The sequence below is a fragment of the Anser brachyrhynchus genome, assembly GCF_964034855.1.
Source record: "Anser brachyrhynchus genome assembly, chromosome: 1".
In the NCBI taxonomy this organism is placed as follows: domain Eukaryota; kingdom Metazoa; phylum Chordata; class Aves; order Anseriformes; family Anatidae; genus Anser; species Anser brachyrhynchus.
This window is the reverse complement of record NC_137694.1, coordinates 14,400,641-14,423,063: the sequence shown is the minus strand read 5'-3', so window position 1 is coordinate 14,423,063 and position 22,423 is coordinate 14,400,641. Positions and strand designations below refer to the sequence as shown.

General features: G+C 39.2%; 1 protein-coding gene across 10 annotated transcripts in view; it reads left to right on the top strand.

Moving 5' to 3' along the window:
* SRPK2 (SRSF protein kinase 2) overlaps positions 1-22,423 on the top strand; it is a 144,805-nt gene that overhangs the window by 85,590 nt on the left and 36,792 nt on the right. For 8 of the 10 annotated variants that reach the window (XM_080575350.1, XM_080575348.1, XM_080575353.1 and 5 more), the window contains 4 exons: positions 14,312-14,463; positions 20,947-21,055; positions 21,551-21,638; positions 21,874-21,961. In XM_080575350.1, coding sequence (XP_080431476.1) covers positions 14,312-14,463; positions 20,947-21,055; positions 21,551-21,638; positions 21,874-21,961 — 437 coding nt within the window. Of the gene's footprint in view, positions 1-5,140; positions 5,248-14,311; positions 14,464-20,946; positions 21,056-21,550; positions 21,639-21,873; positions 21,962-22,423 lie in introns of those variants that run through there. The other 2 variants (XM_080575344.1, XM_080575346.1) reach the window with 1 other exon arrangement.

The window sequence follows — 22,423 nt, the reverse complement described above, 5'->3', positions numbered from 1 at the left end:
ACCATTGCACTCAAGTTCTTGGGTCTACTCCTTTTCCATAGGATTTCTGTTTCAGGAAGGATAATTTGTTCTAGCTAATGTTTGCAACTTAAATATTTTATCTGGAAAAAAAAGCTATATAGGTGAGAGAGACAGTAAGACTTAACTCTAGCAATAGGCTTTGAGTATTGACTTATGATATAGGCTAGAACAACATATATTTGAAGTAAAATTTATATCTCAGATCGTTCAGATTAGGGATTTGAACCTGGCTTTGAAACACTTTCCCAGGCTGAGTGGAGTGTGTCTATGCTAGTTGGTCTCCCACTCTCATATTTCTAGTCAGAAATTCTTCTAGACAAAAGAAATACTCAATTTATGTACTTTTCCAAACATGCTACCTATGAAAAAGTGTGCTGAGAAAGTCTAACACAGGTGAGGGAAATGAGACTGCTGGTTTTTTCTTCTATGTTTAAGACTCTCCACAGCATTTTCCACCTCCCACCCCCTTTAAATAGACCCAAAGGGTAATTTCCATTCTAACTGGTGTTTACAGTAAGCTGTCTAATTAAGTTGCTTTGGTATTGAAAGCATTTCTGGGGCATTAACCATTCATTGGGTTGTTTGGTCTTTGGAAGTTTGAACGTGTCTCTTGATCTCATGCCTGGTGTTAAAAGCTGAGCTCTGAGCACCGGCACGGGCTGCCCAGGGATGCTGTGGATTCTTCTCCTTGGGGATCTTCAGAAGCCACCTGGACGTGGTCCTGGGCAGCCTGCTCTGGGTGTCCCTGCTTGGGCAGGGGTGGGAGCAGCCGGCCTCCAGAGGGCCCTGCCCGCCTCAGCCATGCTATGAAAGGTGACTGTGTGCATGTACACAGCTGTCACGGATGAAATTATATACTTCACTCAGAAGACAGAAGCGGCAATATATTTATTGATATAACGTAGTGATCTAACAAAGCTTGATTGTAAATAAGACAGTGACTTAACAAGATTCGAGATGGCAAGGTACACTTGATTATTTACTGCACAGAGGACAGGGTAAGTCAGACGTGTCAGGGAGTAGTCAGAAGAATGTGTCAGCTTCTAGTCAGGAAAAAGAGAATCGCCGAATTCCTGCAGTACTGTTACACAAAATTTCTTTGAAAGAAGGGGGTGGCGGGGGGGGAAGAGAAGAAACACATGTCACTTATTAAAGTAAGGGAAATAATGAAGGTTAGGTTGGCCTTCTTTTGTTTCAAAATCAGTCTGCTACCAAAAAAACTCTTTGTTAGTCATCTATTATGGCTTTTTGGGAATAAGATGTAGGGGTAGTCTCACTTTAAGGAAGAAATCAAATTCTATTTTTTTCACAGTACATACATTCAAGAACACATGATTTTATTTACTTACAAAGTATGGAGCCCGCCTGTCTCTTTGATCGAAAATGAGGAAAAAAGAAGATAGTGAATTCCACTTTCGTATATATTCCCTGTGGTATGATTTTTGAGCCTAGCAATATAAATAAACTTTGAATGCCTGAATGAAACAATCCACGGATTCTTGAAGCCACTTTAACCAGTCTGCAGGCCTCCCATAAAATCATAAAACTTGTATATACGGTCTCTGCTGCATATTACATAAATATTATTTAAGCTCTTTTCCTGCTCACACGGAGCCGGTGCTGGCAGCAGAAAGCAGGGCCAGTTTCCATGGCAACCCCGAGGCACTGTGAGGAGGGCTGACACGGGCCTGTGGTTGGTATTTTTGTGCAAGGGAAGAGGTGCAGACCTACATTTTTAGCTAGGAAATGTTTCAAACCACAAAAAAAAAAAAAAAACACATTTAACAACGATTATGAATCTGTTGTAAGAGGTAGATCCGTGTAACAGTGGAAATGGAAACCTCTTGTTTGCTCTTTGCAATAGGAAATTAATTTTCATTGCGTTTCTCTAACGTTACAGAAAAGCACCATTAAATACACTATTATTGCTGATATATTTGCATGGAAATAGCAAGGACTTTTCTGTACTGAAAGCAAGGGGAGCTTAGCACTGATGCAAAACAGGGACAAAACGAAAATCAGTCTGTCTTAGTCCTAGCCTTTTCAGGCTAGTTTTCACCTCTCCGCTCTTTTAAAATTATTTTCACAAAGGTCTATGAGGACTTCCAGATAAATCTCATTCTTTTTTTGTGGCAATCCTATCTCTCTGTTTTTCATTTTCTGTGGGTTTTCAAAAGATAATCCTCTCTTGTTTGTTCTTTCAACCTCCTGTTACCTTTCAGTGGGACTTACTATGTCTTTTTCTATTTTTAGCATCGTAAGGATGAGGAGACCTCTTACGTTGACTCCTTTTATTTTTCCCCTTGGCACGGCGAATGATTAGGAAACCAGGCTCTCATGCCCCTTACTTGCTGAAGACTGTTCAGTAGCTTAACACCATTGCTTCTCCATTTTTATTTTATTTTTTTTGCTTACCATGTGTTTATTAAGTGTTAATGTTTGTTCAAGAAACGGTTGTAGCTGATACGCAGAAACCTAAGGGGAAGTCAGATGAAACTGGAAGAATTAGAGACATCCATTTTATGAAGTGTCTTCTATATACTTGTGAAAATTTGGATAGGGATCGACTGGGACATCACTCAGAGGTAAAGAAGGTGAAGTTTGTGCTTAAAATAAACAAAAAATTGGCTGTTTCTTATGCTTCCCTAAAAGTTATATTTCTGGAGAATTAAATCTATGTTGATGAGATCTTCAGGTAGTTCTTTTCCGTTGTTATTGATGAAAAGTTAGGAGTGAGGAAGGCATGATTTAAAGGTATCCGGTAGCTTCCTAGAAATGCTGCATTTTCATTTGGGTACCAGGAGTCACAAAGGGAAGGGAGTTCTGAAGCCTGCACGTTGTCTTTCATGTTTGAGTGGACTAGGGTGAGACATCGCTCATCTGTCTCTTTGCATTTCTCTATGCCTCCTACACCATAAAGTACTTACTCCACCTTGGAGAAGTGGGCTGTTCTGGGAAGTCAGAACCCTCTGAGAAGACGAACCTGGCTGGAAGCAGAATTCCTCAGAAGCGTGAAAGGCTCCGTGCATCTCAGTGAATCATCCCCACCCCTAGCACTACACGGCTAATCTGTATCTGGTGTTGCCTAGCAGGAATTCGTCAAATATCTAAAGGAAGCTGATTTATCCTAACTGGAACTCTTGTAGAAATTCAAGTAGATAAAATGCTCACAGAGGAGTATTAGCCTCTTCTGTATGTCTGGCACCCTCACTATAAATCAAGATTAAGCTCAAAAGCATTTTACAGCTGTCCAAGGCTTGGCTGCCTGGTCATGCTAATGATTTAAAGATGTCTTGCTTTATAACAGAGCATCTCCATCCCATCTTGCTATCAGCTTGTGTTTTGGCTATCACCTTTTTAGAGGTTTAGCAATTTAAAATTCTGCTTTTAAGCGATAACCCATGTGTGCACTCACTGCATCTACCTCTTCGTTCAGGAGTAGAAAAACTTATTTATCTCTGTAGTAACTATAGGTACATAAGGTGAGATGAGCCCACAATGCTCAGTTCCTCTCTTGAAATAGTGTTCAGCTCAGAGTTTTCTTCAACTCTTTTCCATCCATTACTGCTGATAGTCTACATAGCTTCTTGAAGACTTCACTGAGGCTTGTCAGATAACTGAGCTGATGCCAGAGTAGACTTTAGCCAGCTTTGGCACTGACTCAGCTTAGTGAAAGTCAAGGCAATACATCGCAAACATATGTAGCATATCTTAGTTTTAGCACCAGTCAGATCAGAAGCTGTGCCACCACCATAAAACTCAGTATTTCCATTTTTGTCAGCAGTAAACTTTGCAAAGTTCCTTTGACCTTGGTTTCTGCTTTGTGTAGGCTATATCTTTGAAGCTATGTCACCATCCTTTAACTGTCATTAGGAGTCAGCGTCAGCGTGTTTCTGTCTTGTACTGTGCTGTGCCAATTATCCTTGACCTCTGGCTTTTGAAACCTGGAATCTGAAAATTCTTCAGTTTTTCTAACAGCTCTAGCTAATGTTCAGGACACCATTGGCCTTCTGAGAAACCCTGAGATGGGATTATTTGTGTGAAAGAGGTGAAATGGAGTATTACTCCCAGCAGTGATAATTGCTGTCCTCTTCGTATTGTTAACTGGGTTCAGAAGCTACCCTTGCAAGATGAGCTGCCTTTCCTGAGGCTTGTAGGTGGCTGACATGGTGCAGGATGCGTTCTGGTATCAAGGCATGGGATATGGAAGGATCTTATTCCAGGAGGCAGGCTCATCCTCACACTTAAGTCTTCTCTACGAGAGCAAATGTCCGGCTGGGATTCCACGACAGCTGGGATTCCTTGATTTTTTTTTTCACCGTGGATCAGAATTGCAATTATTGTTAGAAATAGGAATATTCGTGTAAGTGAGTCATCCAGCATCCATGCTGTGAGGTAAAGCACGCCAAGGCTGGGATGAATCAGATGGTTGGATAACCCTTACTCTCAGACTTGCTGACACAGAAGAGGTTCTGAAAACCTCATCACAGTTTTCGGTAACCAAAACTGCCACATCCAAGCCAGTTGAACAGGCTGGACAGGGCTTTAAAATACTGAGGTGACTTCCCTGGTTCTCCTGAGGCAACCACCACTTGGAGGAGGTCCAACCAAGGGAACAGACCTTAAGCTGCAAACTTCAAACAAAATGGAGAGCTCCAAAACGAGCCCTACAGCCCACGAGAGAGGTGGTTGATGGGAATAAGGGGTTGAAAGGTATTTTTCCCTGGGAATGTTGAATGAGCAGCACTAGGAAGAATAACGACCTGTGCACTGAGGGAATGTGTCACAGGAGAGGACGCTGGATGCAGCTGCTTTGGGAAGCATATGGCATTGCATTTACGTCAAATAAATAGAAGATGCCATATTCTGTAAGAGGCGCAGATGGTTGTTGGGCAAGAGATCAGTTCTAACTTTGCATGAAAGAGTATAAAAAATAAGGTGAAAAATTCATTCTGAGAGCTAGGCACTTTAAAAGAAGATTTATTTTTCCTAGAAACTGAAGCTATTGTTTTTCTTCTAGATCAATTTATCAAGCAATTATCCAAATAAAATTGTTCCCAGGTGTCTGAACAGTAATAATTGCTACCACCTCTACGAAGACAAAAAGACAGAAGCACCAAGTAAAGAGTTACAAATGGCATGGTATGCCACCCGAGAAGAAAATGAAGAAGGCCTCATCGAGTCAGCCTTGCTGCGGTGTGAAAGTCCACATACCGGAGATGAAAAGTCAGTCTCTAAATTTAACAGCCAGAATCATGGTCGCTGGTGTCACCGTTCTGGATTGTAATTCAGAGCTAAAGATTGGTCACATTCCTGTGTCCAGAAGAGGTTGCCAGCTGCCTGTTTTCACCACTGTTGAAATTTTTGCTGCAAAAACTCTTTCAGGTGCAGGAAAGCTCAGAGAAGACAGTGTGCAGACCTGCGCAGATGCCATGGTTGTGCCTCCTGGCTGCTCATTTCTTGGTCCTAGCTTATGCATGGTCATTCAGCATCCAGGTTCCTAAATTATTTCATTGCTTATAATAATATCAGCTATTGAAGAATGGATGCTAACAATTTTTCACCTCCAAGCACAGGTGCAGCCCTTAAGGTTTTGAGGCTGTATTTAAAACCAGCTGCTTGCTGTTTGTCTGTATTTGGATGAGAATGAGTTTTCTTAAAACACATTCATCTGTAACTTTTTACCTTTTTCTTACTTCTGACTGCTTCTGAACTTTGCAATCTATTTACTTCTTTTATAGATTTATGTTATGATATCCGCTTTCATAACAGAAATCTATACTTAAATTAATGTGGTGAGCAATATGTAGAGAGAAACTGAAAGCAGATGTTTTCATATATTGTATTTATGCCCACATATATTATACCCCAAATGGAAGAATTTTAACAGCTTAACAGAATTTTAACCTGACAATTTTTTCAATGATAGACGTATTTGTAATGTACATCCAATACTTAAGGTAAAAAGGTTTAAATTGCTCTTATTTAGCTTGTTTTTATTATTTACTGTTACTGCAATGCAAGCATAGGTACTTTCATAAAATTAAATGTTAGCGGAAGTTGAGAAGAACTTGGTTAAAATTCTTGTAAAGTTACATGGAGGAGTAGTTAATAGCACTTGGAAGTTTAGGAGTGCGTTGTGTGTTTTTAGAAAGGTTGAGATCAATCCCTCATGTTGAAAGAAAGTGGTCTGTTGGAGAAAAGGAGTTATGATAGCTTTTTATAAAGAATCCATGTTGTTCTGGCCTCTGGAGAGCAAGGTGAACAAGGTGGAGTTTGGTATCAATGGAGTTCAAACTGGCGTTCAGAATTTATCACTGCTGCAATGCTTTATATTTGCTGCAGATGAAGAGGTTCGTCCGGCTGCTGTGTAACCTTAAGTGTGACCTTACCCCTTCAGGCCGTTGTTATTTTCCCCCTGGCGGTTACATTCCCCAGTGTTTGTCCCATCCAAAACATTTGTCTGTTTACCCATGTGTCATTCATTGCCCTATAGAACTAGGTTCCCAAACATGAAGTAAGCGAGGGGATGAAAAATAATGTTTGGTTTTTTTTTTTGCATTGGGATGATCACCTGAGGTCAGGATTGCATTAAACAAGTGAAAAGGGGTGCAAAATGCTGTGTTTATTGACTTATTTCTGCTCGGTTTGATTATCACAATTGTATTTGTTTAATTTATAACACATGGAATGTATATTTACTCATGGTGCACCTGTGTTTATATTAACTCTATGGAAGTTGTCAGCTTGTATTGTTGGGTTGTTGATGTGAGGGGTTTTGATGCCAATTCTGTTAAATCTACTTGTTTCCACAGGGTCAAAAAGCGCTTTTGGAGAGCGGAGGATGCTTCTCCTTCCTCCCCTTCACAACTTGCAAATTTGTTGCTAGTAGCAACTGTAAGATACCGAAACTACAAGCAGCGTGCTTTCTGATCATATCTTATTAATAGAAAGACTAGAAACACTATAATTTAATGAGACACAAAGTAAAAAGCTAAATACTACAATGTAACATGCCAAAAAGAGAGTCAGAAAATAATTTCCATTTATACATGTGTGAGTCGTTCTGTTAAAAGTAACCCATCACAGAGCTTAACCACAGTAATATGGAAAAAGAAGCCGAAGAAATAGTGGCTGTGTCCTTCGCTGCACGCCGGTGTCTCCTGTAAGGTCTTCTAGATGGTCAGAGATGGAAGCACCTTCTCAAAGGAGAATTTGGAGAAGGCGAAGCTTCATATGGAGATATGAGACTGGTTTGTTTTTTAACTAGGCTTTTATCATTTTGTTGGAGCGAGCTGCCTTGTCTGACTTCAGGTGGAGGTTTCATTTTGCCATCTGTTAGAATGTGCATACAAGAAACTCTTTATTCTCTGCTGATCGGTACGTCTCCCACGTAGCTAGGACAGCAGGATTTCTCCTCTTTGTCTTTTAGGGATTTGGTGCAAATTTTTTAAAATAACTTTCTCAACCTTTACAACACTTCACCAGAGGCTAGAAATATGGGCAGTGTGTAAGCTGCTGAGTATACTGCTAGGTATTTTCTCTTTGTGTCACCAGGCGAGTCTTTTTTTCTTTCTTGAATGTTGATATTATTTTTTCCCCTCTGCAAGTCTGTAATGGAGAAAGGGTCTGGAAGGCAGAACTCTGCAAGAAACCAGTATGTGAGAAGAAAACATGATAAATACAGCTAAGATTGAAGCTTCCTGGATAGGTTTAACTTATGATTTGCTGCCCTGAGAATATTTTAACAGAATTGCAGCTTTTTGAGAACAAAACTGGGGGGAGGACTGACTTTCAGAGCTTGACACCATTTGGTTCTGGGACCTTGGTGTAGCTGTCCCAGAGAAAGCCCAAAAGAGCCAGTTTCTCTTTTGTCCACCAGGCAGGCAGACCTTACTGCTTTGTGTTAGATGCAGTGTGTTATAATCGTAGGCTGTGACTGGTTCCCCTCAACGCTGCCCTTGGCGGTGGGCTCCTCCTGCTCGCCTTGCCTTGGATCTGCCGATGGCGTGGGCACACAGCGAGAAGCTCAGCTCGTGGGTTCATCATCCCTCGTGTCTGTGTAATTTCCTGCAAGGAAAAGGAGAGACTCCATGGTCAGGAGCAGAAAAAGAAAAGAATGTCTCACAGCAGCAGTACTCTGCTGCTAGGCTGGGGTGGAGGCATGAGAAGGCTGCTTGAAATGGTGTTTATTTATAGTACCTGTTGTTTTGAAAGGAAGAAGGCAGACTTCCTTGGCATTTTACTTTGCCTTCAGTGTACGCTGAAGCCCAGGGTTGCCTCCAAAAGGATAGCACGCAAAAAGGGAACGAAAAATTAAATCTCTGTCTTGGTGTTTGTTTGAGGTTACAGAAGCCACTGTGTCTCAGCCTCCCCTGCTCCAGGAGGGGTTTCCACGAGCAGTGGTGGATGCTGTAAGTTATAATGCTGTCTTTGAAAGGAATGTTAACAGTCCCTGGAGGAATGATAATTTTGTTGGATAATGACCAGATGTGGAAACTGCTTCATGCTTGGGACACACCAGCAGTCTCCCTTTATGCATGGATATTCTAGAATTGGAAAGTCTATTCTTGGGTCTGCACTGATATAAGAACCCAAGTAGAGCTTTTCACTTAAAGCTAGGCTTTAGGTCTCAGGAAGTTCACTTGAACAATTTCTTGGAGTTAGTTAAAACATGTCTCTTTATAACCTGTTTCCTTCTAAATTTATAGTCTTTGATTCTAAAAACAGTAAAATAATCTCTGGCATAATTACAAAGTAGTATAATATAAAATTACAAGCACTGTATAACTGTTAAAATTTTAAATTATGCATAATTACAGCAACAAATTTAAAATTCTTACATCTTAAACGATTTTCTTTCTTGAAGAAGAACTTAGGGGTTGTTTTGATTTCTTTCTTTTGTTTTTGTTGCTTCATGCATGCGTGCCTTTATTTAGAAAACCTTCATTTAAGGCTGTCTTAGGTTCACAGAGCTCACTGTTAGCAGGCGTGTGTCTAATTAAACTAAATCTGCATTTGGGAAAAAGAATAGGCAGGAGTTCAACTAGAAAAGCAGGCACCATTTGGACATTAGAGAAAGATTTTTAATAAATGAGTCCTTAAGCAGTTAATAGCAGCTGGAAGAGACTTGTGTGCAGAGATTTCAGCCTGTAAGCTCTGCAGCACCTGAGAGTCCTGCCCTGAATGATTTTGCCTTCTGGATCTGGAGGGAAGCATTGCTGGAGCTCCTTCCAGATGGACCCACACCCACTCACAGCTCTCTGAAAGCTCACATCTCAGCGTTAGGAGGCTTACAGCACATTTCTTCTGATGGTTACCCTCCCCCTGCCTCCTTGTTTTCTCTTCAATTTGAAATTCCCCAAAGAGCCTCAGTGGACATGGCAGGAGATTCATAACATTGTTAGAACACAGTTGTTTCCAAGTTTTATTTTATTAAATATATGAAGGAGTCATTTACCTTCCTTTTAATTGCATTTTCTATTAGTAAATAAATTTCTCTGGATATATTCATCTGTAAATCTTAAGGAAAGTTTCGTCTTCCCCTTAGGCTGAGGTAGCTTTAGCCTAGCCGTATCATCTCATCTATTTCTGTCTCCCCACAGTAGTTCTTCATTTAACTTGGTCTGTTTTCCTTCTGAGACAATGCTCTTCTAAAGGCAGGAGAATCAGGTTTTAGCTGCATTCAGGCTAAAGTTCTGCTACCCAAAAGGTAGTCTTTAAATGAAAAAATTGAGTAGTTCATCATGCCTACAGTGTTCACAGAGAAGGTCTCCTCCTGGGTTATGCCTGTCCCCCGTGGAGAGCACCATGCTGGTTTCTTCAAGTAATCTTACAGCGTAGCAATCTTGCCTGCAATGCATTCTTATTCACTGCTTGATAGTAACAACAAAAACATGATTTTTCTCCTGATGAGGGTTTTGGATGAAGAGGCCTGAAGCCTGTTCTGTGCTTTAGCCATGACAGTGACTCATTTGGTGAGGAACAGGCAGGAGTGTCTGGAGATGAAATGGCCGCTCCAGGTCAGGCCCGAGGTGCGGCTGCGGCCCTCTGGCCGGGAGCAGACGCCTCAGGAGGAGCACAGGGCAGGGCCCTGATGTGCTGAACACTCTCCAAAATCCATCCATCTCATGCTTCCCAAGTCAAAGGTGGCTTTCTTCGAGCCATCAGGAGATCTTTCTTCCAGGAGTTTTACCGATCCCTACTTGGGCATAGGTAAGCTTCTCTCACCCATGCTATCCGGGGAAAAAAAGTGGCTTTAGCTTTTAACGCCGTGTCACGGAAGTAAATTTTTTTTTTTAATTTAGTGTTTTTTTCCAAACTTGGCTCAATTTGTGTGGGGTGAGGCAGTGAACAGTCATTTCCTATTCACTTTCTCTGTTCTTCTCAAGATTTTATAGATCTCTGCTGTCTGTTTTCCTGACTGAAGAGCTCTGGTATGTTCAGATGCTTCCCATATGGAAGGCATTTCGTGTTTTTAATCACCCTCGCTGCTCTTGTTTTACCTTTTCCGAAACAGAGGAATAGCAAAGCAACCCGCCACAACAAAGCTGGACACCTCTTCCCGAACTTGTCATGGTACAATTTTCTCAACATCTCCAGGTTTTAATGTTACGCTGATTGCTTTTACTGTTGGCTGTTCCCCAGCTGGACCATGAAGCAATGTGTCCATGAGGGAGAAGTAAAATTCAGATGTCAGTAATTTTATGGTTCTTGAAGAGGGCAACTGCTTTGCTGTAAAGACCCCAGTTAGCATTTCGGCATATATTCCTTTGTGTTCGTTGTAGAGGAGAAATGCTTCAGCTTTTCTTTTGTCTTTTATTAAGCATTCCCTCTAAAAGTAGGTTAAAAATAGGATTTCATTGTATTTTGATCAGCCTGTGCCGTGTTTAGAAATGAGTAAATAAAAGATAAAAACATCCTGAGTAGTGTTTGTTAATTGTTTGTATTGCTTATTTTTATATGATAGTAAGGTTTGTCATTGTAGCCTGTGGAGACGGTCAGTTCTCTGCATGCCCACTGTCAGAATACTGTGAGTCTAGAAATAGTGTGTCATCTTCTTTTAATTAAGTGTTTGTGCTTGGATGGTGATGAATAACCTAGTAGTGGTAGACCACAGAGTACCAAGTGATTACTGCAGAAAGAAGAAAAATAGATTTAGTGTATGCCTCTGCATGGGTGTGTTACATAATGCACGTCATTGCATAAAACATGTTAGGATATTAAGAAGAGAAATCATTTGAAATAAGGCAACTGTTGCATAGCTTATGTTATGATAGTTTCGGACAACTATGTTTCTTAAAAGGAAATGGAGGTTAGCATGTTTATTACAGCTTTCTTAATGTCTGAATTGTTCATGTCAAAGATGTTTTGAAGTCCACTTCAATGAGAAATTAGTTCACGTTTTAACAAGTTTGCAGTTCTACACTAAAAAATTCTATACTAAAAAAAATGCCCAGTGTAAGCTGAATGAATTGTGTATTTGTCATACATCATAAAGGAAGATATCTAAATCTAAACTGAAAAGGAGTAAATTTAGATTAGACATAAAGAAGAAGCTCTTTCCCGTGAGTGTGGTGAGGCCCTGGCACATTTTGCCCAGAGAAGCTGTGGCTGCCCCATCCCTGGAGGTGTTCAAGGCCAGGCTGGATGGGGCTTTGGGCAACCCGGTGTGGTGGGAGGTGTCCCTGCCCATGGCAGGGGGGTTGGAACTGGGTGGTTTTTAAGGTCCCTTCCAACCCAAACCATTCTGTGATTCTGTGGTTGTTGGAACATTCATAGTATCTTACATTTCCAATTCAATAACAGGGCTACTAAGAAACAGCAAAACTGGAGTTCTCTCACAGACTGATGTCATAACTCACTATTGTCAAGTTGTGTATTGGCAGAAGAGCAAGCATCGGTGATGCTAGTCTGAGCTACTGAACTTGTAGGCAGAACTTAAGCGGCCAAGTCAAGTGCTGAAGACTTGATCTGTATGTACAGCTCGGAAATGTAACAGTGAATAAAACCAAACAACAATGTCCCTTGCTGAGAATCCCAAACTAAAGCAAGCAGATGGAAAAAGAAGGCAGTAATACAGAATTAGCAGGCAGGCTGGTGTAACGTAGCGGCATTTCTTTCCCTCACCCTTCTCCACATTGTAACATTCAATTGCTTCCAAAGGTGCAAGCAAAGCTAAAAGAGCAAATCAAAGATCTTTCTCAATTTAAATCAGTGTTTGTTACTGGCAGATAAAATCATAAATCACCCCAGAAGGAAATGAATTCCCCCCTTCCTTCCTGATGTCCACAAAGGAGAATAAGAAAACGCTTCTGAATGCCAGGGTACCGAATGCAGCAAGGATTGTAGACAGGAAAAAATAACCCTTTGCAAACCGAAGTCAAATATAGTAGCTTGAGAAAGACTCAGAAGAAGCTCTGTTTTGTTAATCAGTTTCCCTAGAAATAAATTCCTTCTTCTGCTCTCTTGGAAGGAGATTCTTGGTATTCCTTGACAGTTATTTCAAAATGAGTGACAAAGTGTGTGAATCTCAATTCCAGAAGTGCTTTTATCATGTGAAGAAATAGATCTAGTAGTTGTTTGCTTAAAAGACAAAATCAGCACAACTCCAATGGATTTTTGAAATTATGACCGGTACCACATTGCTCTAATCTGCTAGATTTTTGCCATGTTTGTATCATTTTATGTGACCAAAATAATGAAGTTGAAATGTGCTCAGAATGAGGTAGAATGATAGTAGCTTGCTTGACATAACTTAAGCCATTGTATTCCAATAATAAACTAGTTCCAAATATCCTTTTAAAATCTGACCGTTTACTGAAATCGTAGAAGAATGGTATTTTCTGAAAGAAGTATCAGGCAGATAAATTTGGTATGCGTGCAACTTCCAGTAATGTCCTTTAAAGCAAAGGCATAATAGCAGCTGCTGTGCAGGCGGTGCATCTTGCCAATGGAATTTATTTCTGACCAACTGTGTACTTGTCTACTCCAAATGCTGTCTTTCTTGAACAATTGCAGTGTGTAAAAAGTAAAAAAAAAAAAAAAAAAAAAAAGTGGTGGGGATTATGAGAAGGATGAATATAGGAGCAGGATAAACATAAATATAGTTTTTATTCATGATCAAGGAAGCATTTGAATCTGAGTTTTGGGAGATGAAAAACTAACAAGTTACCATATTTTTTCAGTTGTGGTTATTTGAATGATAAAATATGACATTTTTGAGACAGCTTAGATCTGAGGTAGATATACATGCAAATTATAGCAGCTTTTGGCGGCATGCATGCTTTAAGTTATTTTGCAAGTGTATTTTGCAAGTATATCATTTTACAAATACGTATTTTTTATTTGTATGAAGTATGAATACAAAAAAATAACAGCATAAACCTGTTTGGAGGTTTTCTTGGTTGTTACACAAACAGATAGGCTTCCACTCTGGATTTCATTTTTTATGTGTGCTGAAAACACTCAGAATTTCAAAATGTCAGTAATTTGTAGGTGTTTAGAAATACCAAGTATAATTTTTCTCATAAAAAGCTATAGAACACTTTGAGTAACAAAATATTTCTTTTTCCTGGTTGTTTTTTTTGTTTTGTTTTTTTGTTTTGTTTTGTTTTGTTTTGTTTTGTGAGCTGAAGAAGTAAGACAGAATACCATCTCTTGCTTGGTGGTGGCTTTTTCACCCAGTCACTGCATATTCAAGAATGCTGTGTGTGCACATGGGCTAGCCAGGAAGATTAATTTCTCTCTCCTTCTTACTAATAGCTGTTTTCAGTATCTTGTGTGCTGATACATTTTTCCATAGTCCTGGCAGCAGCTACAGATGAGAAGTGTTTTAAGTGGTCTGCTTTGTGCTGGCGTCACTAGAAGATTGCTTCTTGCCGGGTGTTAATGAGATCTTTCTTCATTCAGCTAGAGGGCGAGAGCTTTTGAATGACTCGATTACCTTGATTTTCTCTGGAAAACATTTCTTCTCAGTTATGCTCAAGAACATGGGTCTAACACCTCAACTGTTCAGCAGGGATTGAACAAGCCGGTCCATATCTATTATGTACTTTCTGTATGTTTTGCAAGCTGTTCCAGTGAACGAGTCCAAATTCGCTTGAAACTTGTTTTTGGCCCGGTGAGGCGCATCTCTGTCCGTGCCTCCCTGGGGCATCGCAAGGCGATAGAAAAGATAACAAGAGATGTGCTTCACTCGCATTTCCCAAAGCATCTTTCCTCCCCTCTCAACAATCGGATTGCCGCTGACCGAGCTCTTCATGAAGTGTCCTCTCTCTTTCATCTCCAGGCCAGAGCCTCAGCAGAAAGCCCCCTCTGCACCTCCACCACCACCGCCGCCCCCGCCGCCACCCCTGCCGGAGCCCGCCCCGCCAGAGCCAGAGGAGGAGATCCTAGGGTCCGACGATGAGGAGCAAGAGGATCCCGCAGATTACTGCAAAGGTGCGTGCAGTTCAGCAGTGCCCTTGCGGGTGAATGGTATCCTGTAAGTCTTCAGCCAGGTTCTCGTGAGGTTTTTGAAGGATCAGCCGTTCATTATGGGGTTTGTTTATACAAAAGTTATCAATGACTGTCTGTTTCAGGTCCAAATGTGCTACTATCTTCAGCTCAACTCTCACTTATGTCTTAGCTTATGTATGCATTTTTCAATTAAAAGTGTACAAATATTGTATGTCTATTTTTTTCCCAGTTATAAGAATAAAAGAAGAAACTTTACTTGATATATAGTAGCTGTAAGAGAAACAAACATCCTAACCAAAACAAACTCCCCCTCTATGCATTCTCAACTGCTTTCATTCATTTGATGTCAACTAAATACGTTTGGGTCTGTATCTTTTCTTTCTCCTTCTCATACCTGCACAAGCCTATGATACATGCTTCTTTTTTGCACGTTGCCTTTCACAGACCTCAGCACAGTCTGAGGTTCTCCACATCTTTATTTTAGTTTCTGAATTCCTTAGTTTTTGTAGTTACTTATATAATTTTAAACAGTGTTTTTTTTTCCATAAGAGCAAGTGGCTGCAGATAGGATTGTTTTTTTGTATAAAAATCTATAAGTGTAGTGCAACAGTGTCAATACTAAAGTTTGTTTCAAAGATACTCGTAATGTTCCACGTCTATTCCCATTAGTGTACACTGTACTTGCATGAAAAATCATAGATAACATGTCTAGCAGCTCAGGGGTATGAATGTAATTTAGGAAACATCAAAGTTTTATCGTCTTGAATTGATTTAATTCTTATTTTCCATTTTTAGTACAGCCCCAGACCACTCCACTGTACATACATTTACTATATCTGGTACTCCATGTTCCTCAAATCAATAAATATATTGTCAAATATGAAGCTGTCTTAATCAGAAATTTCTGTGTAAGCCTGCCAGTGTGCCCTTTTAAGAATCCCTTTTCCCAGCCCTGGAATGAGTTGTTGTGTATTTGCAGATTTAACAAGTGGAAATGACATTTTCATTTCACTGTAAGAAGTTTTATTAATATGTGATATTTCAAATGTTGAATGGCTTACAAATACCAGTGGTGAAAACCAAATGGTAAACTCAAACTAAATTTTACAGTCTGCAGCAGGGAAAACCCATAGCTAAAGCATCTTTGTATTTTTTTTATTCTTTTTTTTTTTTTTTCAATTTCTTTTGTTACACACTAGTTTCTTAACATAACTCTTTTGGTATCTGTAACATCTTCCATCGGTGAGTAAGGATGGATTTGCTGTTTAAACATCTGTTTACTTGTAAACATCTGTATCTACTTGAGATTAAGCATTGCTAGGCCCCCACTTAATTCTTCCCTGAAGTAAGGGCTGCATTTAATTTCAAACAATCCATTGTTGTCTATGTTCCAGTATCTTTTGCAAAATGTCACCATCTGGAGTATCCAGATCATAAAAAATATAAATCTAAGTTTGCAGTTTGCTTGTAAGTCACCTGTTTAAGTAGAGTCTGTGACTGTAATAGGTCATGAGTGAGATCTGTTTGCTTTTAAAATGAACTACATGTTACACCAATACTTGAAGATTCTGGAAAAATTAAAGGCAGCTTCTGTATACTGAAAGGTGGTTCTGTGTTCTTGAAATCTTGAATCTGTAAACTGTTGGAAGTATACTAAAAATTGGTTCGAGCTTTGGTTTGTTTGGATGTCATAATCATTTGTTTCTGTGAGAACAGTGCTTTTGTTGCTCCACTAGATAATTTGTCTATTTTTTAACCATATTTTCCTGTCAGAGTGATCAGTACGCTTCCTTTTTTTTTTTTTTTTTTCACTTGCTGTGGTTGAACATGACAGGAAGGTCAGTGTTGTATATGCATCTGAATCAAATGGCAAGGCTGGGAAGATCTGGAGCCATTTAGACTTTATTTTATATTCAGTCTGGGGAATGAATAAGTTATTTGGTAAAGAATTGCAGGGATGGCTTCTAGATGTAATATTTCCAGATTTTTTGGGGAGATTTTATTAGCTTTAATATGTTTTCCTGTTTTGGGATATCTGTGGAGCAGAAGATAAATTTTTGGAAATTACCGTGTTTTACTGGAGTGTCTCTTTTTTTCCTAATTTGACCTCCAAAGTGGCAATCCCTCAGGATTTTTGAGTGAGACTTAGAGCGTACTTCATCCATTCTCAGCCCCTGTCTGAAATTTCATAGGAGGGCAGTTTTGATGAGGGAATATATAATATATAAATATATTTAATGAATTGAACATTTTACGCATTAACTATATTTACCATTGCATGGGGAATTTTGTTACAGTCTTTTTAAGAATGTTACTATGAGCTGGGCTCACATCTTCACCACATTACATAGTGGTTAGTAAATAGTTGCCACTCATAATAGTATTTTTAATCAGGAAATTGGATTAGTATGAATTGACACCTGATATGAAGGAGAGAACTAACAGCCACTTGTGTAAAGCAGACTAACCTTTATTCCCCTGGGCCTTCTTCCAGAGCCTGGTTAAATTGTGAAATGACTTCTGTCGATGCCACTGAATTTAGATTGAATGCTTTTCAAGTGTTTATTTGTTTAAGAAATGGAAATATCAAAACTCCAACTACATGATTTTTCAAGGGGTACTTAAACAATGAAGCTATTTTTTCTTCTTTTCTGAAATGCCTCGAAACACTTGGAGACTTTTTTTCAAGAGTCTGTCATGTCATAGATGTAATTGGAATTCTTTGCTTCTCTGATCATCTTCTTTGCCCCCTGGAGATGTCTCCCATTCATCCAGTTCACAAAGGGAATAATTCCCTATACAAACATAGAACTAGCCAGCTACAATTACCAATACATTCAGGAGACATTTAGGAATAATGATCTCATTTTTTTCTGACCCTCTTTCTTGAGTGCTTGTAGCTAGCTAGCAGTGTGAGAGACTGTGTGTGTGCTGTAGTGAATAGCACAACAGACTTTTTGTTACGTTGTCAGCATTACCACTTACAGATTGTATATTTTCAAATACCAATATTGTTTTTCCAAAATTACATAATTTTTCTCAAAACTCTTAATTTTGCATAGATACTTTCTTGTTGTTACTATTTGGAAGTACCTTCTGTACCATGAAGAACTTAAATGATTGCATTCATCATAGGATGACACCGATTTTTAAAATACATTTAACTGTGTTGTCCACAACCTGTAAATGAATACATTGCTGACCTAGCAGCGGGAATAGGGAATAACACACATAGGAATAGTAACTGATTATTTCCAAAACTGCTCCTGGTGTTACCTAGGAGGGTAGAAAATACCTTATGAAGGGTATATTTACTCAGTGGATACACGTGTAGTTGTAGTGCTGTAATTAGTTATGAATGCTGTAGTGACCAAAGTAACACAGCTTTTACATATACAGTGTCATTGTTCTTGCACTACATAGGTTTTACCTAAATAACTCGTCAACGTGTTTATTGGCTTAACTTCAGTGTCTTTGATTTCTTCTGTAGGGGGTTCTCTTTCCTGTCTGTGCTGGGAAGAAAGTATCACAAGTTCTTGATTGTTTTTGACCCTTTGAAGCACAAATATGCCAAAAGAAGTCTTCAGACAGGCAGACTTGCAAGGCAGTTTTTAAACTACATTGTTCTTAGAAACACATATTTACCTGTGCTTGAATTCTTTGTAGTTGAGAGTTAATGCTGTTACCACGTCGAAAAAAAAAAGGCAAATATTTTGTTTAGTGGGAAAAAAAAAGACTTGACCATTGTTCTATGTGTTTGAAGGCCCAGAGTTACACCCTTCTTGCAGCACAAAAGGCTGCATAAGTTGTGTGTGATTTCAAACGCTTCTGAAGCCATGTAACTGTGCTCAGGAATGATTTCCTAGGACTAGGCATTTAAGAAGATTGTAAAATATTTCAGAAAATGTTATATTGTTTAATTTAAAATCTGTTTTGCAAAACATAGATAGGTGTTAAAACTAGGCATTGCATACTTTTCAGGTTTTCTAACTATATCTGCTTGCAAAAGGAATAATGACTATACAGCTTCATACATCTCACTGTTTTCTTGCAGTGATATATGCAGGACAAAAATAATAAGAAATGATACCGTGACACTGAATTTACGTGAAGCGTTTCAAGCAATCCTTGCTGTCAGGTCAGCAGGCTTGATGCGTTTCACAAATGCAAGCCTTTTCAGTACCAGAAAGGTAGAATTGCTGCATTTGTTCTCTTAACCTTCCTCTCATATCTATCACTTGATCATCCTGGGTAGAGTTTTACAGAAAGAATTTACCGAAGAACAGGTTGGGTTTTTTTGATTGTTTGTTTTAAAACAGTAACTGTCTCAGTATGATTACATTCATCCAGTTTTCTTAATATTTTCATCCTCAGCTGTTACTGCAGGGATGGTTAAATACACAAATTAGTGCTTTAGTTTTTTTTTTTACTGTTATTTCCTATCAGTATGAATTTGTATGTGTGACTTTATTCAGTGAATTTCTGTAACAATGTAAACACAAGAGGCTTAGGTTTCAGTTGTACCCAGTACTGTTTCTTTTCCCAAACGAAGTGGAAAGCACAGTAGTCAACATTTACTCTAAATAAGCCTGGACATCCCGTTTCCTGGGGCGTAAATCTGGGCTGGCATTCCAAAAGGGATCTGCTTTTTTGTTTGAAAAGAGAGCAATTCCCACACGGGCGCGTTGCACGTTCTTACTAAGCTGGCACAATCCGGCGGTGAAAACAAAGGTATTTTTTACATTGCTAGGTGAGTTGTTCTGGAAGCTTTTTGCAAACATTTCCTTCCCAGGGAGAGCAGGGAGGTCTTCCCTGCGTGTCACTGTGCTGTCACTCGATCCGGACCAGCCCTGGCCCAAACGAGTGCCTGGTTGGGCTGCTCCCCAGGTGCTGCGGCCGTGCTTGAGGTGGTGCCAGCGGCGTGGAGGTGCCAGAGCCCGGCGGCTGGGTCGGGGCCAGGCGGGTCAGCTCTTGGCTGGTGCTCTGGGCAAGCTTTGCCAGGAGCCAGTTCAGCCTGGAGATGCACCTCACCGTACAGATCCCAAAGCTGTGTTTTGGAGTTTGTTTGGACATAGTGACATTTAAATCAATATTTTATTTAAGCATCATAGTTGTGTTAAATATGTAATCGTTACAGTTCTGCCATAAAATTCTAATAAATTTATTCATCTGCTCTGGAAATCCTTGTGACAAGCTCATAAATAAACTCCTGAACTTCTGTTAAGGCAAAAAAAAAATGTTATTAGCATAGAAAGGATATAAATATATCCGGATTTGTTGCCGCTGTTCCACAGATACGCAAGAGATAAGAGCCAACTCCCCGTTCTAAATCCAAGGAATTAAGTAATAAATTGGCATTGTTGTTTTAACTGGGCACCAGTTCTAACAAGATTTGCAGCGTATTTCAAAACAAATATAGCAACTTAAAGGAAGTATTCTTAAGTTCTTCCAAATTTGAAGTGGAATAATCAGTAAGTGAGGGTTCTTCCAAAGGCCAGTTGGGCGTGACATGACGAAGGACCAGCAAGAGCCGAGGAGCTAATCCCTTGACAGCTGACAGATGGGTGACATCCTGGAGAGCTGCAGCTGTATTATTCCTTTGGAGTTTAGGCAAAATTGTGAATGTTTATTTAGCGTGTTAAGATCTGAATAATAATCTTTTGTGATCATTCTCTGTCCGGCGTTTAAGAATGCCTCTTAAAATACAAAGGAAATAAAAAGCTTCACGGCGGAGCAATAAACGTCAGCACTGCCTCTTGCAACCTCTTCCCGCTGTGCTGAAACCTGAGCTCCAGCCTGCTGTCAGGTTGGCCGGCCTGCCAGCGGGGCTTTGGAGAAGGTGTGTGGGGGCACAAGTCAGGACTGCAGCAGGGAGAACGGGTAGGTAGCCTGCAGCCTTGGGTTAAAACGCAGCTTAGACAAAGCCTGTAGCTACCTGCTCCCTCTGCTTCCTCACTATAGAACCCTCAGGCTTGGGAAAACGCACTGCTGCTGTGGGTCGGGAGCCAAGCAGAACAGCATCGATAAATTTGACGTTGTTCGTAACGTTTTTCTCAGGAAGTATTTTATCGCTGCCTTTATTAGTAGAAAGCAAATGGGAATTAAAATGATCTCTGTTGAGATTCTACATTCATGCAAAAATATGTTGACTGGAGAAAATTCAAATATGATAAAGAAATAACGTAGATCTTTCCTGTGCCCTGAACAGATGGTATTACCACAGATGAAAGCCGTAACAGAGAAGGGCAGATAAACTCTACAGTACGTACAGGGCATGAGTATTTTCCCTCCAGGCCAAGTAAGGCAGTATTTTTAACATTAGAGTAAAATTTTTTTTAGACTTCCTATTTATAGTACGGGACAATTTGAAAGGGAAAATTTATACTACAAGAATTAATTGAAGAACTGAAAAAATATTGTTTGTTTTCTGAATATTCTTTTTTCTACTTTTTATTTTCATGAAAGGAGGCTATCATCCAGTGAAAATTGGTGATCTTTTCAACGGCCGATATCATGTTATTAGAAAGCTAGGATGGGGACACTTCTCCACAGTCTGGCTGTGCTGGGATATGCAGTAAGTAAACTATTTATATCCATTTTTTATTCTGTTTACAGTAACTTTTATTTGCATGCATGATAAAGCTATGTAAATTTGTGCTATCCTTCTCATAATGCAGAAAAACGTCTGCATTATTTTTTTGCCTTTGGTTAAGTCCATAGTTTATAAAACCTCTCAGAAATATGTGTAACTGTTTTCTTTGACAAATTAGCTTTGCTTATTGAATTTACATGTTGTCTTGAATGTGTGAGAGTAAGCTAATGTTTTTATTTCTATTGTGTCATTAATGAAAAAATATAACTCTTCTAAAGACATTAGCATGAAGGAGATAAAATATTCAATAAATGAGGTCATTAACACAATGTTGTTAAAAGCTGCTTTTCAGTGCTTTATAGTTTTCTGTCAGGATGCATGAAATTATGAAATACTCTATTTAACGTTTCCAAATCTTCAAAATGTGTCTATTTTAGCTCGGAGCATATGTTGAAAGTGTTTTTTTTTTTTATCAAGGGGAAAAAGGTTTGTTGCAATGAAAGTCGTAAAAAGTGCCCAGCATTACACAGAGACAGCCTTGGATGAAATAAAGTTACTCAAATGTGTAAGTACCACTCATGCAGTAGTGTTCAGTACTAATCATGATAGTAATAACAAATTAAAAAAAATGTAGTGGGATATTGTTTTTAAACTTTCTACGTCTTTTTTCTAAATAGCTAATTTATTATGTTATCATGATTTCTGAAGCTCCAAAATATTGTTTCATATTGAAAGCTAACTAATTAGTATTTTAATGTGAATTCTTTCCTAAAATATCAGTGTTTGCACTGTTGGTTTAGGTTCGTGAAAGTGACCCTAATGATCCCAACAAAGATATGGTTGTACAGCTAATTGATGACTTCAAAATTTCTGGAATGAACGGAATACGTATCCTTTTGAAAATGTTGCACCTTCATTAAAGATGGTCTAATGAGATAAGTAATCTCTTAGTTCTGGCTATTTTTAATTAGTCTTAGTTTAAAATTGTTGTGTAGAAACATCAGCATATGTGTAGATACAAAGAGTAGTCCAGCGTTTAGTGCACTCACTGGGGTGAAATAGATTACATTTTTTAAATAGAGTGCAATATTTAAAAAAAAAAAAAAAAGAGAGAGAGAGAGAGAAAAGACAACCCTGTCATGATCTGCCAGAACTGGAGAATGTAAGTTTTAGAAATCTACTGAAAAGATTTGTAGTAGGTGAGGCTCACAGTAAATATGTTTTGCCCTTGAGTAGTAAGGAGAAAGCAACCAGCTTCTTCATGACACTGACTCTATTTTCTTGTGAGAACTGTGAGGGCATGGAGCATCACTTTTTGGTTTACGTGATCCTTTTTTGGCCACGTGACCT